The sequence below is a fragment of the Pleurodeles waltl genome, chromosome 5 (genome assembly GCF_031143425.1).
Source record: "Pleurodeles waltl isolate 20211129_DDA chromosome 5, aPleWal1.hap1.20221129, whole genome shotgun sequence".
Taxonomy (NCBI): Eukaryota; Metazoa; Chordata; class Amphibia; order Caudata; family Salamandridae; genus Pleurodeles; species Pleurodeles waltl.
Genome location: NC_090444.1, coordinates 30,318,142 through 30,340,642, shown reverse-complemented (window position 1 = coordinate 30,340,642; position 22,501 = coordinate 30,318,142). Strand labels below are relative to the sequence as shown.

At 49.9% G+C, this 22,501-nt stretch overlaps 1 protein-coding gene across 2 annotated transcripts in view; it reads right to left on the bottom strand.

The window, feature by feature from the left end:
- Positions 1–7,923: 7,923 nt before the first annotated feature.
- LOC138295312 (NXPE family member 4-like) overlaps positions 7,924–22,501 on the bottom strand; it is a 557,878-nt gene continuing 543,300 nt past the window's right edge. For both annotated transcript variants that reach the window (XM_069233530.1, XM_069233529.1), the window contains exon 7: positions 7,924–10,706. In XM_069233530.1, the coding sequence (XP_069089631.1) occupies positions 10,174–10,706 (533 nt within the window). In that variant the 3' untranslated portion in view covers positions 7,924–10,173. The remainder of the gene's footprint in view (positions 10,707–22,501) is intronic.

The following is a 22,501-nucleotide window of genomic DNA, read 5'->3' as shown; positions in this document are numbered from 1 at the left end:
CCCTCCTGGGCCACAGCAGCATCCAAAAACCCTAACCGCACGATTTGCAGCTAGCAAGGCTTGTTTGCAATCTTTCAGCGGGAAAACACATCTGCACGACTCTTCACGACGTTGGACATCCATCCTCCAAAGGGGAAGTTTCTAGCCCTTGTCGTTCCTGCAGAATCCTCAGCTTCTACTGCCTAGTAGCAGCTTCTTTGCACCCACAGCTGACATTTCCTGGGCATCTGCCCATCTCCGACTTGCTTGTGACTTTTGGACTTGGTCCCCTTGTTCCACAGGTACCCTCGTTTGGAAATCCATCGTTGTTGCATTGCTGGTTTGTGTCTTTCCTGCAGAATTCCCCTATCACGACTTCTGTGCTCTTTGGGGAACTTTAGTGCACTTTGCACTCACTTTTCAGGGTCCTGGGGTGGGCTATTTTTCTAACCCTCACTGTTCTCTGACAGTCCCAGCGACCCTCTACAAGGTCACATAGGTTTGGGGTCCATTCGTGGTTCGCATTCCACTTTTGGAGTATATGGTTTGTGTTGCCCCTATTCCCATGGGTCCCCATTGCATCCTATTGTGACTATACATTGTTTGCACTGTTTTCTATGACTATACTGCATATTTTTGGTATTGTGTACATATATCTTGTGTATATTTGCTATCCTCATACTGAGGGTACTCACTGAGATACTTTGGCATATTGTCATAAAAATAAAGTACCTTTATATTTAGTATATCTGTGTATTGTGTTTTCTTATGATATTGTGCAAGTGACACTAGTGGTACTGTAGGAGCTTCACTCGTCTCCTAGTTCAGCCTAAGCTGCTCTGCTAAGCTACCATTATCTATCAGCCTAAGCTGCTAGACACCCTATACACTAATAAGGGATACCTGGGCCTGGTGCAAGGTGTAAGTACCCCTTGGTACTCACTACAAGCCAGTCCAGCCTCCTACATGTATTGTTTTGGTGTTTTTACTGTGTTGCTGTATGATTTATTGCACAAACACTTTACACATTGCCATCCAAGTTAAGCCTGACCTCTCAGTGCCAAGCTACCAGAAGGTGAGCACAGGATAATTTGGATTGTGGGTGTCTTGCCTTGACTATGATTGTGGTTTCTACTTGGACAAGGGTGTATACCTCTGCCAACTTTAGACCCCATTTCTAACAAAGGTCCTTTAGGAGTCCACAACTCATCCCAAGATTCCAGAAGCTCTGAGTTGCTCCTTGAGGGTTAGGAACCCAACTCCCTGAATGCACCTGGTTCAAATCCAAAAATGACCACTAGCCACTGATCAGCGCGTGATGCAGGTGACTCTGATCAGCTATTTTCTACCTGTTGCAAAGAGGGAGTCCCTTCTTGAACCAGTTGAAGAGAGGCTGAGTCCTTTTTGTGGTGAAGCCCAAGTGTGCAGCTGGTGTAGTCCTTCAGAGTGCAGTGGCAAGGTGCAGGTCAGGGGTCCAGCACGGCAGTCCTTCATCTTCTTGTCTTTGTTTATGGTAGGGATCTTAGGTGTGGGTGCAGCTCTGACATATTTATCCTTGCTCCTGAGGTGGAAAGCAGGAGGGTCTCTTGACAAATCACATGCAGGCCACCACCCTCTTGAGTCACCACTTCCTGGGAAGTGTGGCAAAAATCAGTTCCAGGTAGCAACATTCTCCCAAAATCCAAGATGGCAAACATTACATTTTAGAGGTTGTGTGTGGCTAAGCCCATCACTGGTGTGGTTAGGTTTACCTTAGCACACCCCTTTCCAGCCCTCTCATAATCTAATCAGAGGGGAGGGTTTGCAGGAAATGAGGGAGGTACAGATGCTGTCCCAAATGTCCTTCCTTCATTTTGAAGAGCAGTTTGGCTGCTCTCCCCCCATCCTACTCTGCCATCTGCTGAGGCAGATCTCCTTCCCCAGGCACTTCCTTTGTGTCCAGCCCAGGCCACTCTACACCTCATCAAGGCAGCCTGGCCAGAAACTCTTTCTAGGTGCAAGTTATATGGGTTTATTATAACAATATGTTTCATACCAAACTTGAAATATTTAGCTCCTCCACAGCCTTTATTAATTTGAACTAAAGTCTATCAATTTTAGTCTATGGAGCCCATTCACTACAATGGTGGGAAACTAATTTAGCTATCTCCCCCCCCCCACCAGGGCTTATAAAACATATTTTATAAGGTCCCTGCTTATAGTTACACTGCACCCATCCCTGGGGCACCTAGGGCACACCTTAGGGGTGACGTATATGTAAAAATAAGGTATATCAAGACTTTGGAAGTACTTTTGATTCCAAAGTCGAATTTGGGATTAACCTTAATTCAAAAGCAGCCAGCAAAGCAGACCTGCCTTTAGAATGCCACTGGGCACCACAGCAGTACATCTATGGGGTACTACTTATGCTAGGGTCCCTAAACCTACATGTCCTGCCATATACTCAGGGCTTTTAGGTAGGTTGGCATAGCCAATTATAATTAGCCTAATTTCAATATGTTACTTTAATCAGAGCACAGGCCTGGGAACTGTTTAGCAGTGTCCAGGGCACCATCAGAGTCAGGAAATCATCAGCATGAGTGAAAAATGGGGCAAAACGTTGGGGGGCTTCTGCAATCAGCCCAGTTTTCTCACAGACATTATAGTTAGGTTCTGAATTTACTCGTACAAAACTGCACATGTTGCATTGAGAATATGAAATATGGCATAGAATATGTCATCAATGATATAACATGTGGAGTAATTAGCTGTGCATGGTGAAGGCACGAGTTATAGTTACCTTAAGATGCAAGTTATAGTTACTTGAAAGAACTCTAACTTTAAATGCTGAAATAAATTCTGTGCTTTTGTACAAGTAAATTCAGGACCTAACTACATCGTCCCTGTAACCTTTGTTTCTTTCAGTAAATTTCTATGTGTTTTTTATCACACATGTTAATATTTGTGTCAGATTGTGGCAAGCCAATCAGGGCCTTGCTTTTCCCAAGGATCGAGGAAGATCCGTGGAGGATCCGAGGAGGATCCGCAAATCCGCAGATCGGCCCCCCAAAAAATGAACATTTTTTGACCATGAGGGGTCCCTAAGGGATCCCTTCATGTGTCCTATAGGGTCAGGATACCTGTATCTTGACCCCTTCCATGTTTTTACACAGTTTTTTTCCAATTCCCACCCTCCCCTCGCCCCCAAGCAATGGGAGAAACAAAATGGCACCTGCAACTTCTCTGTTAGGTTGCAGGCAGCAAATCAGGGCCTTGCTTTTCCTCTGAATCCGCAGAGGATTCGAGGAGGATCCACGTCCCTATATATACAAATTTGCCTTCCAGTTAATTACAAAAAAAACACTGAACAGATTCACACCAAATCACAAAAATGTCACTTTCTGGACCAGGACCGACCTTTCTGCTAAATTTTGTGTCATTCTGTTAAGTAGTTTTGGCTCCATCGCTGTTCAAAATACCTATGGAAAAATGAATGGAGGAAAAGCATTTTGGGGCCCTCACTTTTTCTCGGCCCCTGCTTGACTGATCACTCCAAAACTTTCCAGAGAGTATCTGGCAATTATTTGGGGGTCATTTTGTGAAGATTCATCAACCAGTGCTAAAGATATAGGCAAGTAAAAAAATACTTTTTCTATAGAAACTAGGTCCTAACTATAACTATAACTACCCAGTGGCAACCGCTCTATATTTTTGACACAGTGCGCGGCAAGCAGCTCCACCAGACTGCCCTCGTGCTCCCGACCCCGCCCTCGCTGCCGCCGTGAGTTCGAGTCCCTCCACCACCCACAGGCACCCGCCTGCGCCTCATCCCTGGTGCCTAGTGGTGGGCGTGAGTATCATTGTTCCTACTGTTGTGCCGTTTTTTAACTTGTGCCTTTTTTGCTTTGATTGTTCCTTGTTGTTGTGCCTTGTTATTGTGCCTTTTATTGTGCCATCTTAGTTTGCTGTTCATTGTGCCTTTCACGGGCTTCCCCGCCCGTTTCTGGCCCTGCCTGGTTCTCGCCGCTGCATCCCCTGTGGCCCCGCCCCCTCGCACCCCATTCGTCACTCCCTCCCGCCTCCCACCTGCTCCTCCCTCCCACCTCCCCTTCTTAATGGCGGCCGCTGCGCGCTGCCCAGAGTGACCCCTGACCTGATTTAGGCCAGGAACTACTCTGCGTGACGAGCAGCTCCACCAGACTGCCCTCGTGCGCCCGACCCCGCCCTCGCTGCTGCAGCGAGTTCGAGGCCCTCCACCACCCACAGGCACCTGCCTGCCCCTTATCCCTGGTGCCTAGTGGTAGGCGTTCCTACTGTTGTGCCATTTTTTAACTCGTGCCTTTTTTGCTTTGATTGTGCTTTGTTGTTGTGCCTTCTATTGTGCCTTGTTATTGTGCCTTTTATTGTGCATCTTAGTTTGCTGTTCATTGTGCCTTTCTCGAGCTTCCTCGCCCCTTCGCGCCCCCATTCGTCACTCCCTCCCAACTCCCAGCTGCTCCTCCCTCCCACCTTCCCGGCCAAAGGCGTGCCAGAGGCAAGCCCGTCTGCGCCTGTCCGCGCCAGGACCGTGCCCAGCGCACGTCCCCCTCGCCCACACCCCTCCCCACGTCCCTAAACACCTCTACTCCACCGCATTGCTCAACGCACTGCCTGCGCCCAGGCTGACCCCCGACACACCCACAGACCTTTCCCATGTCACTCATGCCACTTCTCCTGCAATCAAGCCAACAAACACCACAACAACACCAGACACCCCAACCACCTCAGCTACATTCTCCTCAACACCCGCTCCGTCCACAAGCACGCCATCGAGCTCTGGGATCTACTCACGACAGTCTCTCCCGACATCGCCTTCTTCGCGGAAACACGGATGAACCCCTCATCTGAGCTCAACATCGCTATAGCCATCCCGGAAGGATACAAAATCACCCGAAGGGACCGTATCAAGAAACCAGGAGGAGGAATCCCATAGTACACAGAAGTTCTATCAGGATTTCCACCAACACCAGCGACACCCTGGACGCCGCAGAACACCTACACTTTCAGATACACATCAACGCCAACACCACCTTGAGAGGAACCCTTGTCTACAGCCCGCCAGGCCCCGCCCCCTGTTCTGTGATGCCATCGCCGATGCTATCAGCTCCCATGCCCTCGCCTCCCCGGACTACCTGCTCCTCGGCGACCTAAATTTCCACCTAGGGAACACCAGCAACTGCAACTCCATTGCCCTGCTGGACAACCTCGCAAAGCTCGGCCTCAAGCAACTGGTCACCTCGCCCACCCACTCAGCCGGACACTTGACACCATATTCTCCGCCAGAAGCCATATCACCTTCACTCACACCACCGAACCCCATTGGACTGACCACCACTGCATTCACTTCTCCTTCCTGAAGCCCACCACTAACAACATCCTATCCCTCACCGCAAGTGGAACAAGATCTCCAAAGAACAGCTGATCTCCAACCTCGCCCAATCTACTCCACCCATTTCCAACGACCCCAACGCTGCTGCCCTCAACTTCAAAAGATGGCTCGAGGACTGCGCAAACACCCTCGCTCCACTCAAAAAACCCAACAACACCCGCACTAACAAGACAGCTCCCTGGTTCACAGCAGAACTTCAGACCTCCAAACAAGAATGCCGGAAAATTGAGAAGGACTGGCGCCAAGACCAATCAGTGAGCAACTTCTCCGCCCACAAATCAGCAACGCGCAAACACCACCAGCTCATCAGGACCCCCAAGAGATCCTTCCACAAAGAGCGTATAGGCAACAACGCACACAACAGCAAGGAACTATTCGCCATCATCAAGGAACTCACCAAACCCAAATCCTGTGCCATCGACCCTCCACACTCACAAGACCTCTGCAAGTCCCTCTCCAGCTACTTCCACCGCAAGATCACAAACATCCATGAAAGCTTCATAACGACGTCACCCACCATCACCACCACTGACACAGCCAACCCCACCGCACACCACCACACCACCGTACTGAGCACCTGGACCCCCGCCAACGATGAAGAAACCACCAAGACCATGAGCAGCATCCACTCAGGCTCTCCAACAGACCACTGCCCCCACCACGTCTTCAACAAGGCCAGACAAATCATCACTCCCCAGCTCCGGTCCGTCATCAACAGCTCCTTTGAGACCGCCACCTTTCCAGATATTTGGAAACACACCGAAGTCAACGCTTTGCTAAAAAAAAACAAAGCAGACCCCGAAGACCTCACAAACTACTTACCTATCTCTCTACTCCCCTTCCCCGCGAAGGTCATAGAGAAGGTAGTCAACAAACAGCTGTCCAGCTTCCTGGAAGACAACAACATACTCGAGGTCTCCCAATCTGGATTCTGCAAAAACCACAGCACCGAGACTGCCCTCATCGCCTGCACCGACTACATCAGGACCAGACTTGACAAGGGTGAAACCGTTGCCCTCATCCTTCTCAACCTCTCCGCAGCCTTCGACACCATATGCCACAAAACCCTTCGCACACGCCTCTTTGATGCCGGTATTTGCCATAAAGCCCTGGACTGGCTCACCTCCTTCCTCTCCGAGAGAACCCAAAGTGTTCGCCTTCCCCCATTCCGGTCTGAAGCCACCAAAACCATATGTGGAGTCCCCCAAGGATCCTCACTCAGCCCCACTCTCTTCAATATCTACATGGCTCCGCTCGCCAACATCATCCGACCCCACGGCCTCAACATAATTTCCTACGCCGACGACACCCAGCTCATCCTCTCCCTCATGAGGAACCCCTCTACCGCCAAGAACAACCTCCACACCGGTCTTCTCGCCATCGCTAATTGGATGACAGCAAGCCACCTCAAACTGAAATCAGGAAAAACTGAGATCATCATCTTCAGACCCAACAAGTTAGCATGGAACGACTCATGGTGGCCAGCCACCCTAGGAACACCCCCGAAACTCACCACCCATGCAATCTCGGCTTCATACTTGACTCATCTCTCTCCATGACTAAGCAAGTCAACGCCATATTGTCTCCTTTCTTCAACACCCTCCGTTTGCTCCACAAGACCTTCAAGTGGATTCCAACAGAAACCAGAAGAACGGTCACCCACGACCTCATCAGCAGCAGGCTGGACTACGGCAACACCGTCTATGCTGGGGCCACAGCCAAGCTCCATAGAAAACTCCAACGCATCCAAAACACCGCAGGACGTCTCATCCTCAACCTCCCTCGCCACAAACACATCTCCGCCCACCTCAGAACCCTACACTGGCTACCCATCAACAAAAGGGTTGTCTTCAAAATCCTAATCCACGCACACAAAGCCCTCCACAACTCCGGACCGTCCTACCTAAACGAACAACTTAAGTTCCACATCCCAACCGGCCAACTCTGCTCTGCCAACCTCGCCCTTGCAACAGGCCCTCGCATCCAACGCACCACATCTGGCAGCAGATCTTTCTCCCACTGCGCCGCCAAAACCTGGAACTCCCTCCCCACCACCCTCCGTAAGACCCAGGACCTCCTAACCTTCAGAAAGTGCCTCAAAACATGGCTCTTTGAGCAGTAGCACCCGAACCCCTACTCCCCAACCTCCAGCACCTTGAGACCCTTCCGGGTGAGTAGCGCGCTTAACAAATTATTGCTTGATTGATTGATTGAAACAGTAATATCACCGCACAATATTTTTGTTACCGATATTCTGTCAGTGATTCATCAATGAGACATTAATTCATCATTCATAATCAAGGGTCTGTGCTGAGAATCTCAGCCCCTCACTTCACTCCACATACACCTATCCTAGCATGCCTTAATCAGCTTCATAGGCAGGCTAGATTAATTTGAAAAATCTCTGTATATATGGACCTGCATCTCACTATGTTCCACCCTCCAGATCAACAGTGTGTTCATACTCTCCCTTCCTGTAGTAGATCTTCCATAGTGGGCTGTGCTTTCACAGGTATTAAGTACAGTGCCACCAGACATTAAGTTATCTTTCCACATTTTATTTAGGAAACAAAAACCCTTTTATTTAGTTAATTGGTCTTGTCTCGCCACAAAAGTAGTGTTCTGCAGCGCCATGACCCCCTTGGGTGAAAGAGTATGTTATAAGTCTACCAAACATGCCATGGCACAAGACTGAGGGAGGGACAGCCTCCCCAGAGAGTGGAAGTGAATTGCCTGAATTCCGGTGGGTGGAGGGTGAAGATTCAGACATGGAAGAGAGAAGGATCGAGGCAGGGCCACCTTTAAAAATTACATGAGGACTAGGGAGGGTTTGCAGATTAGTTTGTCCGGGGCCACCGCCACTTGGTTGGTAGTAGGAATGAGGGGTGGGACTGCAGTTTCTCTTGTTCAAGGTGAGGAAGTTTCTGGACAGGTCCTGCCCTTTTGGTTGCCCCTAATTACTGATTTAGAGAGACTGATGACAGCTTGGTGAAGACACCTCACACTTCACTGTGCCCAGCGTTTGGGTGCTTCCTGCTGCAAGAAGCATCACTTTACACACAGGCTGTGTCTGGAGAGCAGCCTCAGAAGGACAAGTCCAAAGGACCACAACAAACATCTTCTGAAGTTTGAGACCCACATCCCCTGTCTAGAGCAGGTGCACAAAAGCTCCAGCTCCAGGTTCTTCATGACCAAAGAAAGGAGTGCTTTGCAGAATATTCAAAGGGCAGTTGTGTGACCAGAGCTGGCATCTGTCTGAAAGGTCTCCCAGAGGTGAGGGGACATCAACTGAAGGTTGCACTTACTGCTGGATGATCTGAGAGACTGCCTAGCAACTAGAAGCCTGGCTTCCTTGCTTAGAAAGTTAAGGGTTCACCCTGGCCCAGCAGGAGGAAAGACTGCTCAGGAAGAGGAGCCCAGGAATGTGGTGAATACCCAGAGAAAGAGAGCCTCTTGAACTGCAGTGGTCCAGAGCACACATTGATTCAGAGAGAAAGCTTCACCGTGAAATTGTTACGTTGTCCCAGAAGAGGATTGTCCTAATGGTGACGTTTGTCTGTATCGACAGAGAAGCTGATCGTGATTGCTAACCATAAGACCTGCCGACATCAGCCTGGACAAATGCTGAAGATGCCAGAATCTTGATGACAGCAGGTGGCTGAATTGCTTTTCATCTGTTTTCCTGGGAGATCATGAATGTAGAAGATGTGGGTAGCACTCGACCTTCCTCCTTGACTGTGACACAGACAACAAGTGCTGAGGGCGTTGTCGGAAGTAAGAACGGCGTAAGACCTGCCTTTTCAACTAGCCAACCTACCATAGGCAGGTCTAGGCACACACAGCTGCTCGGTGCCACAATACCCCCACGAGTGACAGTGCGCTTTACACATACACATAACAATGCTGAGTCAAGCACAAAGGACTTGAGACTGAATCTGCCCACATACCTCTATAGGGGTGGGACCAGAGTTATTGAATGCACATTTAAAATCTGTGGAGACGGTATATGATGTGAATCTTATTTACTCTTTTGTTAGGAGCCTGAGGAGGGGACTACAGTGCATAGGGTCACTCCAGGGGAAACAGAGCCTTGAATAGAGAGGTGGTCAGGCAGCACCACAAGAGAGGCAGATCTGTGAGCAAGAGAAACACTCTGCCTCTGTGAATCACGTGTATTTTGAAGTTCTTTATATTCCCAAAGACAGGCACTGGACTGCACATTCTAGTTTTTGTGCCTGCTGGTTGATTATTGGGTTCTCCCAGTTTGGAGAACATTATTAAGATGGGGCCCAGGACACCAACAGCAAACAACCTTCCCCATCATGGACTGGGCCCAGAAGACCCTGTTTACTCTGTGGCACCCGTGTGAGATCTGACAATCTCTTTCACTACTACCACCACCTCGGACAGGAGTTAATTACAAATGTAGATTTTGTCACTGTGTATTGTTCAACCACACTAGTACTTAGCACAACAGGATTGGAACAAACACTTGAAATATGATGTTTTTATGGCCTAAATATTTAAATGGTGTCTTACATTATTGTTCATTTGGGTTAATGTCACTGTTAGACATGTGAGTGAGTCAGTCGGTCAGGGAGTGAGTGAGCCTTTGAATAAGTGAGTCAGTCGGTGGAGTTTTAACTTCTTGTTTCAGGGACTGAGCCACCTCAGTCCATGGATCCTCAGCTTCTCAAATATAATCCAAAATCAGTAACTAAATATAATTTGATCTTCTTTGTAGATATTCTTTTTCTAGATTTCCGCCTGACACCATTTTGTGATCCTCAACAGATGAGGGTTAGGAAAAGATTTATTTCGTTTTCGATCACTGTTGGTGACGGGTGCATATTGTTTGATGCAAAGGCAGTGGTGATGTCCCATGCATCAACTACTCCAACGTTCAGACCACGGAATACGGAATTTAATATTGAGTATTGAACAAATCCATGAAAGTCACTAAGCTTTTCGAAGTCTCTCTCCATGTCACTCGTGTTCTCTGTTTTGATGACTACCCGGGTCTCTGGGCTCCGCAGGAAGAGGCGTTCGATGGCCCTGCGGATGTTGATGGCCCTTCGGATGAAGAGATGCATGGGGAAAGCCCGGAAGTGTGCACCAAGAGACAGGGCAATCACTGTATGCTCGTTTCCTCCAACTTGATCGATCTGCCGAGGGATTGTTCGGTCCTCCCTTACCGAGTAGAAGCCACAGGCAAATGGATTTCCATGTTTCTTATACCTGATTTGAATGTTTCTGTCAACATCAACAGCCATTAGCATCTTCTGCCATCCTCCTTCATACAGGTCCAGCTCCTTCAGGGCTGTGGATGAATGAGAAGAGAGTTGAGAATTAGAGGACATGATGCAGTCAACTGAATCACATTCCCTTGCATGCCTCGCCCACATGTGCAGGTATCAGTCTAATTGAAAGCCTCTTATATTGACTACTGGGGCTGAGTGAGGCGTTACAGAGGGCGCTACCACATGACGGGCATCATGGCACTGTATGGGAAGCAGAATGTTAAGGGAGTACATCTGGTTGATGTGTGAAGGGATAAGCTGAAAGAGGTTTTCTGAACAGAGACAGGCGTGCTGGCACTGAAGAGGAGAGGGAGGAATGTTCCAGAGAGTAACCATTAGGAATGAGAAATGATGACCGCCTTTTGTGATTCTTGACACTGAGAGCAGGACCGCTGAAGTTGATCTTAAAAGATGGGTAGGAACTGGTCTGGTGAACATACACGTGAAGTTTGGTGGGCTTGTGACTGCTGTGCTCACAAAATATACGTTTATGGGAGGTTAGTTATTTATAGCCTATGGAACTCAACTGTAACTTGGTGACAGGACTGAGAAGTCCCCTGCATGGTGATGGATGTACACCCCTGCCTGAGTGCCTCAGCTGCATCTGGAAACTTTGTACTGATTTTTGGTCATGGGTGATCATGGATGTGTGCCATGACCTAGGCATGTGTCATGGTAATGCGGTCTTGTTAGACCGAGAAAGACACCCCAAGCACTACTCTCGTAGCAGTAGAAGGCCACAGGCACGGTTAGAATTGTCTGAGCTCCCTATGGGTGGCAAAATAAATGCTGTAGCCCATAGGGATCTCCTGGAACCTCAATACCCTGGGTTCCTAAGTACCATATACAGGGGAATTATAAGGGTGTTCCAGTGTGCCAAATAGAATTGGTAAAAAATGGTCACTAGCCTGCAGTGAAAATTTTAAAGTCAGAGAGAGCATAAGGACTGAGGTTCTGATTAGCAGAGCCTCAGTAACACAGTTAGGCACCACACAGGGAACACATTCAGGCCACAACTGTGAGCACTGGGGTTCTGGCTAGCAGGTTCCTAGTGAGACAGGCAAAAACAAAGTGACACACAAGTAAAAAATGGGGGTAACATGCCAGGTAAGATGGTACTTTCCTACAACGCTCACAACAGCAAAGAACTCTTCACCGTAGTCAAAGAATTCACCAAACTTAGTACGGACACCACAGACATCCCAACCTTCCAAGACCTCTGAGACAATCTCACCATTTTCTTGCACTGCAAGATCCTGGATATCCACAACGGATTCACCACCCAAGACACCCCCACCCTGCCCACTGCCATCATACCCCAAAGAGTCCACCATCCTGCCAACCCTCCACCAATGGACCCCCCATCACCTCAGAAGACACCCTCAAGATCATGAAATCAATCCACTTCGGACCGTGGATAGCCCGGGGGCTGTCAGGGTGCTCTATCACTTCTATATATATACTATATCAAAGTGAGATATATTGTGCACAGAGTCCAGGGGCTCCCCAAAGGCTTAACAGAGGCTAAAGTAGATAATACTAATCCTCTCTTTTGTGGTAGTGTGGTCGAGCAGTTAGGCTTATCAGAGGGTAGTGCAAAGCATTTGTTGTACACACACAGAAAAGAGAAGCACACACTCAATGACTTAACTCCAGACCAATGGTTTTTATATTGTAAAAATATCTTTTTAAAGTTAGTTTTAGAACCACAAGATGAAAGTTGCAGGTAAGTACCTTAAAAGACTTGTATTTCACACAGGTATCAACAGTACTTTGTTTGAAATAGATAAGTAATACATTGTTTTAATTATTGGCAATAATCTATTTTAAAAGTGGACAAACTACAGATTTTAGAACAGTTCCTGGGGGGAAGAAGTGTTAGGTCGGTTTACAGGTAAGTACAACACTTACAGTTTCAGGCTCTGGGTTTTAGGAAGTCAACCGATTGGTGTTCAAGTTAACCCCAAACACCCACCACCAGTAACAAGGGGTCGGCTGGGTGCAAAATTCAAAGTTGAGCAAATTGAACATTAGCTCCGATGGAGACAGGGAGTACTCGGGAGGCCTGCCTGCAGGTACGTACCCGCAACTCGGAGGGCAGACAAGGGGGGATTAGAAGAGCACTGAAGACATCACAAGAAGGCATCAAACACACACCCTCAGTGGTACAGGGGGGGGCGGGTGCACGGTGCAAACAGGATGTCGGGTTTTCAATGCTAGTCTATGAGGAGACCTCGGGGGTCACGCAGAGGCTGCAGGCGAGGTCCAGGGGGTTGTCTCGGGCACACCACTGTCGGACAGGAAGGAGGACCGCCTGCTGAACGATGATGCACTGGGAGTCAGTTTCTCCAAGGCTTGTGGGCTGCGGGTGCAGTGTGTTCTTAGGCATTAGATATCTTTGTCCGGAGTTTCACGGTCAGGGGGGTCCTCGGATTCCCTCTGCAGGTGCCGTCGTCGAGGGGCAGAGAGGTCAACCCAGGGTGGGCACTTGCTCGCAATCGCCTGGAGACCCTCTCTTGCTGGATGGACCACCTGGACACGGGCCGTGGATGTCGGGTGCACAGGGGTCAAGACTCACGCATCAGGAGTGAAGTGGGAATCCTTGGTTGTAGGTTTATTTAGACAGAGTCGCTGTCCTCTGGAGTTCCTTGTCCTTTTGGGTGCAGGGCAGTCCTCTGGACTTGGCAGGAGTCGCTGGGCCCGCTAGACACGTTGCTGGTCTTTTTGCTGGTTCTTTGAAGCAAGAGACAGGCCAGTAGGGCTGGGGCCAAAGCAGTTGTCATCTTCCTTCTTCTCTGCTGGGAGTTCAGCTTAGCAGTCCTTCTTCTTCTTGTAGGTCGCCAGGAATCTGGTGAGCTGGGCTCAGGGAGACCCTTAAATCCTAGATTTAGGAGCGTTCTGAGGGGTCAGAGGGCAGTAGCCAATGGCTACTGTCCCTGAGGGTGGCTACACCCTCCTTGTGCCCACTCCCTTTGGGGAAGGTGACACATTCCTATCCCTATTGGTTCCTGTTCTCCAAACCAAGATGGAGGATTCTGCATGGAGGGAGGGTCACCTCAGCTCTGGACACCATAGGGGTGGTCCTGGCTGGGGGGGGTCACTCCTCACTGTTTTCCCTTATTTTCCCATCGGACTTGCCACCAAAAGTGGGGCTTTGCCCGGGGGCAGGCATCTCCACTAGCTGGAGTGCCCTGGGCCACTGTAACCCGAGGCTTGAGCCTTTAAGGCTCACTGCCATATGTTACAGGTTCCTGCGGGGGAAGGTGTGAAGCACCTCTACCCAGGACAGGCTTTGTTTCTGATCACAGAGTGCACAAAGGCACTCACCCCATGTGATCAGAAACTTGTCTGAAAGTGGCAGGCTGGCACAGTAGTAAATTCCACACTGGCATCAGTGTGGGTTTATTGTGCTGAGAAGTTTGATACCAAACTTCCCAGTATTCATTGAAGCCATTATGGAGCTGTGGGGTTTGTAATGGCAAACTCCCAGACCATATGCTCTGTATGGTTACACTGCACTTACAATGTCTAAGAATGGACTTCGACACTGTAGGGGCATATTGCCCTCACCTGTGGTATAGTGCACCCTGCCTTAGAGCTGTAAGGCCTGCTAGAGGGGTGACTTACCTATGCCACAGGCAGTGGTTTGTGGGCATGGCACCCTGATAGGGGTGCCATGTCGACTTTGTCTTTTTCTCCCTACCAGCACACACAAACTGCATAGCAGTGGGCATGTGCTGAGTGAGGGGTCCCCAGGGTTGCATAATACATGCTGTAACCCTTAGCGACCTTTCCACAGGGCCCTTGATACCATGGGTACCTTTTACAAGGGACTTAACTGTGTGTCAGGGCTGTGCCAATTGTGGAAACAAAGGTACAGTTTTAGGTAAAGGACATTGGTGCTGGGGCCTGGTTAGCAGGGTCCCAGCACACTTCCAATCAAAGTTGGCATCAACACTAGGCAAAAGGTGAGGGGGCAACCATGCTAACAGTGGCACATTCCTACCCTTGCTCTCACATCTTCAATCAAGCCGGCTCCACCATTGCTCTGAACTGTGCCACACCATCAACTGCTCCATTGAGGCAACCATCTTCCCGGAAGACCAGAAACACGCAGAGAGCAGCCCTCTATCGAAAAGTCCTCCGTCGACCTGATGGACCTGAAAAACTATAGACCCATCTCACTGCTCCCCTTCCGAGCCAAAGTTGTTGAGAAGGCCATCAATGCCCACCTCCCAAATCCATCAAGACCAACCACATTCTGGACCCCTCCCAATCTGGATTCAGGAGCAACCACAGCATGAGACCGCACTCCCCACAGCCACAGATGACATCCGCACCCTCCTCCACCGCAGCGAAACAGCAGCCCTCATCCTCCTGGCCCTTTCTGCTGCCTTCAACACCATCTCCCATGCCACCCTCTGCACCAGACTACATGTTGCCTGCATCCACAACAAAGCCCTTGAGTGGATTGCTCTATGGCAGCCCCGACACGTCTTTTGAAAAAGACCTGGAGAGGTCACAGTCCACCAGCATCAAGAGCCCAGTGCCCACAAATATGTGACTTGGTTTTCTTGCACTCATTGGCTGCCATCAGGTCGGGTAAGGCTTTCTTGGCCTCCTGGGGACTTGCATGAATCAAGTGCATAGTGCTGCTGAAGTTGACTCATAAGGCCAAAAACCAGACTTTGTCACATAGGGACTAGCGTGGGCCAGGTCTGAATGTCATTTTCATTACTGAATGGAGAATAAAGAGTTGCACTAGAAGGGAAAGATGGACTGTTGTTCCTAAAACCACAAGAGACAGATGAACTGCCAAGTACTTCTTTTTTTGTCTTCTGGGGGGTGGTGCAGCTGAAGAGACAAGACTGACACTTGAAGGTAGTGCTCTGTTAGAACATCAGACACAGGGAACAGAGATAACATGCTAATGCCCATTTGTAGGATGCTGGCCTGGTGTGTGGTGGGTACCTGAGGTACTTACACCATATACCAGGTCCAGGGATCCCCTATTAGTGTACTGTAGGCAGTGTCTAGAAGCCAGGCTCTCTAGAGGTAGCTGTGGATGAGCAGACACGGCTTATCTAGGAGACATGCAAAGCTCATGTAATACCACTGTAGTCACACACCACTTACACACATAAAAGTAAACACTCAGTGTACAAAAATAACAGTACTTTATTTTAGTGACACAATTACCAAAAAGTACTAGAGAGGCAACCATCCAATAGGAGGTAAGTAACACACTAGGGTGGTCATTCTGACCGCGGCGGGCGGCGGTCGCCGCTCGCCATGCGGTTACCGCCGAATGACCGCCCGAGGTCAAAAGACCGCGGCGGCCATTCCAACTTTCCCGCTGGGCCGGCGGGCGACCGCCAAAAGGCCGCCCGCCGGCCAAGCGGGAAAGCCCATGCAACGAGGAAGCCGGCTCCAAATGGAGCTGGCAGAGTTGCAGGGGTGCGACGGGTGCAGTGCCACCCATCGCGATTTTCACTGTCTGCAAAGCAGACAGTGAAAATCTGTATGGGGCCCTGTTAGGGGGCCCCTGCACTGCCCATGCCAGTGGCATGGGCAGTGCAGGGCCCCCCAGGGGCCCCACGACACCCGTTCCCGCCATCCTGGTTCTAGCGGTGAAAACCGCCAGAAACAGGCTGGCGGGAAGGGGGTCGGAATCCCCAGCCATGGAGGATTCCCTGGGCCAGGGGAAAACCGGCAGGAAACCACCGGTTCCCCTTTTCTGACCACGGCTTTGCCGCCGCGGTCAGAATAGCCCAGGAAGCACCGCCAGCCTGTTGGCGGTGCTTCCGCTGCCCTCCGCCTTGGCGGTCAGAGACCGCCAGGGTTGGAATGAGGGCCTAGATATGTACACGAGTAGTTAGGAATAGGCATAGAAAGTGATAGAAAACAGTGCAATAGCAAATAGGCAATAGTGACCCTAGGGGGAGCCAACCATACACTAAAAGAAATGGAATGCGAATGCAGGACCCCCACCTAGGTAAGTGGAGTGTATAGTGAGGAGCTGGGGGAACTAGGAAGCCCCAAAGGTAAGTACCACAGTACCCCCCCAGCGACCAGGAAGAAAGGAGTAAGTTACTGGAGTTTCCAAAAGGACGAAAAAGAGAATAATGCAACACCCAGACAAGACTGCTGTGGATTCCTGAAGAGGAAGACCTGTGGAAGAGGGGGACCAAGTCCAGAAGTCACAGAAGTGTCCAGTGGGGGCAGGAGCCACTACCCAACCATCTGTGGTTGCAGGAGTTGATTGATCGTAGGACAAAGATGGTCAGCAATGCGGCCCTGGAGTTGGTGAAGAGTTCCTGGAAGATGCAGTCAACGTCCCATGCTAGATGGATGATTGCAGTCGGTCAGTGGTGTGGAGAAGCCACCTAAAAACCTTGTCAAAAGCAGAAGTCACAGTGAAGCAAAAGTAGAGCTGCCAGGGACCAGCAAGGTCCAGGAGGACTCAACCCAGAGCGGGAGTCCTGGGGCGACCCTCAGCAAGGAAGAGAGTTCACAGAAGAAAAGGCAGCCCCCAGAGGAGAACCACTGGAAGAGGACCCAGGAGTTGCAGAGGAAACCACGCAGCACAATTGGAGAAGGGTCTCACACCGCAGGAATAGCACGCAGAGGATTGTGTGTCGCAGGAAGAAGTGATGGGGGCTGGGGCTACACGTAGCTTGAAGCTTGGAGGAGATGCCAACAAGCCTTAGTAGCTGCAAGAGACATGGTGCACAGGGCTACTGTCCTGTGTGGGAAGGCAAGGGCTTACCTCCACCAAAGTTGGACAGCTGGCAGAGAGGACCCAGAGGACTACTCCGGACCACCACCTGCGATGCAGGATCCATGTCACTCACAATGAGAAGAGATCCACGCAGCCGGTCCTCGTTGCAGTTGGTGCCTGCGGATGCAAGCGAGTGACTCCTTCACTCCAAGGGAGATTCCTTCCTTCTTCTCGTGCAGATTAAAGACCAGTTGCCCTCAGAGAGAAACAACCCTGTTCTCTCTTACAGCCATGTGGACAAACTTTTTGCCCAGCTATGGCTTTACTGAGACAGCATGCCTGTCTGGCATTCTCTTCATTTGACATAGGCCCAGTGGACCAATCCCACTGCCCAACTTTAAAAGTTACAAATAGAAACTCTGAGAATTTACGCTCACACTGTTGTTTAGGTAAAAATCTCCAAACAGGGTGGTTTACATCCCCACAGGGAAGTAACCATACAGTGGACGATAAAGGGAGTAACCACTCTATTGCAGATCTACTCTCCACTTACCACTACTTAGACAATAAAGTCTCAACTGGCCAAGGTTAGCCTTATTGTCCTTCCTTTGGGGAATGGGGGGTTATGCATGGTTACCCCCATTTCTGGCCTGTTTGTGAGTGTGTGTGTCAGTGTGTTTTTACTGTCTCAACCGGATCCTGCTAGCCAGGACCCCAGTGCTCATAGTTAAAACCCTATTTGTCAGTGTGTTTTGCCTGTCTCTCTGGGATCCTGCTAGCCAGGACCCCACTGCTCATAGTGTGTGGCCTATGTGTGTGTTATCAGTATGCTCAACTGTGTCACTGAAGTTCTGCTAACCAGAACTCAAGTGCTTATGCTCTCCCTACTTACCAAATTGGTCACTATAGTTTAGTGACTTCATATTCCAATTCCAATTGGCACACTGGACTCCCCTTATAAGTCCCTAGTATATGGTACCCAGGTACCCAGGGGATTGGGGTTCCAAGAGATGCTTAGGACCGCAGCATTTCTTTTGCCACCCATAAGGAGCTCAGACAAACCTTTCTTCAGGACTGCCACTGCAGCCTGAGTGAAATAGTGCCCACACTATTTCACAGCCATTTTCACTGCACTTAAGTAACTTATAAGTCACCTATATGTCTAACCTTCATTTACTGAAGGCTAGGTGCAAAGTTACTAAGTGTGAGGGCACCCTTGCACTAGCAAAGGTGCCCCCACATTATCGAGGGCCAATTTCCCGGACTTCCTGAGTGAGGGGATACCATTACATGCATGCACTACATATATGTCAATACATATATGTAGCTTCACAATGGTAACTCCAAATATGGCTATGTGAGGTGTCTAAGATCATGGATTTGTCCCCCCATTCCCAATCTGGTATGGGGGGGTGCAATCCCATGCACCCTAGAGGCTCCACCATGGACCCCCAGTACTGCCAAACCAGCTCTCTGAGGTTTCCACTGAAGCTACAGCTGCTGTCACCTCACAGACAGGTTTCTGCCTTCCTAGGGACTGAGCAGCTCAATCCTAGAAAAGCAGAACAATGCATTTCCTTTGGGAGGAGGGTGTTACACCCTCTCCCTTTGGAAATAGCTGTTACAGGCTTGGGAGGGGTATCCTTTCAGAGCCTCTGGAACTGCTTTGAAGGGCACAGATGGTGCCCCCCTTGCATAAGCCAGTCCACACCAGTTCAGGGACCTCCAGTTCCTGCTCTGGCGCAAAACTGGACAAAGCAAAGGGGAGTGACCACTCCCCTGTCCATCACCACCCCAGGGGTGGTTACCAGAGATCTTCCAGTGTGTTCCTGGCATTAGCCACCTTGGATTCCAAGGTGTGGGGACACTCTGGAGACAGAGTCATTTCCCTGCTCCTGCAAGCATCCTTCTGCGGCGACAACCAGTTCTCTGGGACTCCTCTCCTGATGACGAGTGCGCTCCCTGAAACACAGGTGGTGGACCGACACAACCCAGATGTCCTAAGGTCCAGCTATCCAACCTTGGTGGAGGTAAGAGCTTGCCTTCCCGGTTTGCGGCAGTACCCCTGTGCACCTCGTCATCTCTAGCTTGTAGGAGGCTGGACTGGCTTGTAGTGAGTACCAAGGGGTACTTGCACCTTGCACCAGGCCCAGTTATCCCTTATTAGTGTATAGGGTGTCTAGCAGCTTAGGCTGATAGATAATGGTAGCTTAGCAGAGCAGCTTAGGCTGAACTAGGAGACGTGTGAAGCTACTACAGTACCACTTAGTGTCATATGCACAATATCATAAGAAAACACAATACACAGTTATACTAAAAATAAAGGTACTTTATTTTTATGACAATATGCCAAAGTATCTTAGAGTGTACCCTCAGTGAGAGGATAGAAAATATACACAAGATATATATACACAATAGCAAAAATATGCAGTATAGTCTAAGAAAACAGTGCAAACAATGTATAGTTACAATAGGATGCAATGGGGAAACATAGGGATAGGGGCAACACAAACCATATGCTCCAGAAGTGGAATGCGAACCACGAATGGACCCCAAACCTATGTGACCTTGTAGAGGGTCGCTGGGACTATTAGAAAATAGTGAGAGTTAGAAAAATAACCCTCCCCAAGACCCTGAAAAGTGAGTGCAAAGTGCACTAAAGTTCCCCTAAGGACAAAATAGTCGTGTTAGAGGGAAAATGCAAGGAAAACACAAATCAGCAATGCAACAACGATGAGGGTACCTGTGGAACAAGGGGACCAAGTCCAAAAGTCACAAGCAACTCGGAGATGGGCAGATGCCCAAGAAATGCCAGCGGTTGGTGCAAAGAAGCTCTTACTAGGCTGAAGAACTCTGAATACTGCAGGAACGACAAGGGCTAGAGACTTCCCCTTTGGAGGATGGATCCATCACGCCTTGGAGAGTCGTGCAGAAGTGTTTTCCCGCCAGATGGATGCCAACAAGCCTTGCTACATGCAAATCGTGCGTTTGGCGTTTTTGGACGCTGCTGGGGCCCAGGAGGGCCCACGAGGTCGCAAATTGGACCTGCAGAGAGAGGGGACGTCGAGCAAGACAAAGAGCCCTCACTGAAGCAGGTAGCACCCGGAGAAGTGCCAGAAACAGGCACTACGAGGATGCGTGAAACGGTGCTCGCCGAAGTTGCACAAAGGAGTCCCACGTCGCCGGAGACCAACTTAGAAAGTCGTGCAATGCAGGTTAGAGTGCTGTGGATCCAGGCTTGGCTGTACACAAAGGATTTCCACCGGAAGTGCACAGGGGCCGGAGTAGCTGGCAAAGTCGCTGTTCCCAGCAATGCAGCCCAGCGAGGTGAGGCAAGGACTTACCTCCACCAAACTTGGGCTGAAGAGTCACTGGACTGTGGGGGTCACTTGGACGGTGTCGCTGGATTCGAGGGACCTCGCTCGTCGTGCTGAGAGGAGACCCAAGGGACCGGTAATGCAGCTTTTTGGTGCCTGCGGTTGCAGGGGGAAGATTCCGTCGACCCACGGGAGATTTCTTCGGAGCTTCTGGTGCAGAGAGGAGGCGGACTACCCCCACAGCATGCACAAGCAGGAAAACAGTCGAGAAGGCGGCAGGATCAGCGTTACAGAGTTGCAGTAGTCGTCTTTGCTACTATGTTGCAGGTTTGCAGGCTTCCAGCGCGGTCAGCGGTCGATTCCTTATCAGAAGGTGAAGAGGGAGATGCAGAGGAACTCGGCTGAGCTCATGCATTCGTTATCTAAAGTTTCCCCAGAGACAGAGACCCTAAATAGCCAGAAAAAAGGGTTTGGCTACCTAGGAGAGAGGAAAGGCTACTAACACCTGAAGGAGCCTATCAGCAGGAGTCTCTGACGTCACCTGGTGGCACTGGCCACTCAGAGCAGTCCAGTGTGCCAGCAGCACCTCTGTTTCCAAGATGGCAGAGGTCTGGAGCACACTGGAGGAGCTCTGGACACCTCCCAGGGGAGGTGCAGGTCAGGGGAGTGGTCACTCCCCTTTCCTTTGTCCAGTTTCGCGCCAGAGCAGGGGCTAAGGGGTCCCTGAACCGGTGTAGACTGGCTTATGCAGAATTGGGCACATCTGTGCCCAACAAAGCATTTCCAGAGGCTGGGGGAGGCTACTCCTCCCCTGCCTTCACACCATTTTCCAAAGGGAGAGGGTGTCACACCCTCTCTCAGAGGAAGTTCTTTGTTCTGCCATCCTGGGCCAGGCCTGGCTGGACCCCAGGAGGGCAGCTGCCTGTCTGAGGGGTTGGCAGCAGCAGCAGCTGCAGTGAAACCCCAGGAAGGGCAGTCTGGCAGTACCAGGGTCTGTGCTACAGACCACTGGGATCATGGAATTGTACCAACAATGCCAGGATGGCATAGAGGGGGCAATTCCATGATCATAGACATGTTACATGGCCATATTCGGAGTTACCATGGTGAAGCTACATATAGGTAGTGACCTATATGTAGTGCACGCGTGTAATGGTGTCCCCGCACTCACAAAGTTCAGGGAATTGGCTCTGAACAATGTGTGGGCACCTTGGCTAGTGCCAGGGTGCCCTCACACTAAGTAACTTTGCACCTAACCTTTACCAGGTAAAGGTTAGACATATAGGTGACTTATAAGTTACTTAAGTGCAGTGTAAAATGGCTGTGAAATAACGTGGACGTTATTTCACTCAGGCTGCAGTGGCAGGCCTGTGTAAGAATTGTCTGAGCTCCCTATGGGTGGCAAAAGAAATGCTGCAGCCCATAGGGATCTCCTGGAACCCCAATACCCTGGGTACCTCAGTACCATATACTAGGGAATTATAAGGGTGTTCCAGTAAGCCAATGTAAATTGGTAAAAATGGTCACTAGCCTGTTAGTGACAATTTGGAAAGAAATGAGAGAGCATAACCACTGAGGTTCTGATTAGCAGAGCCTCAGTGAGACAGTTAGTCACTACACAGGTAACACATTCAGGCACACTTATGAGCACTGGGGCCCTGGGTTACCAGTGCCCCAGTGACACATACAACTAAAACAACATATATACAGTGAAAAATGGGGGTAACATGCCAGGCAAGATGGTACTTTCCTACATAGCTCCTTGGGCTTCAGTGCA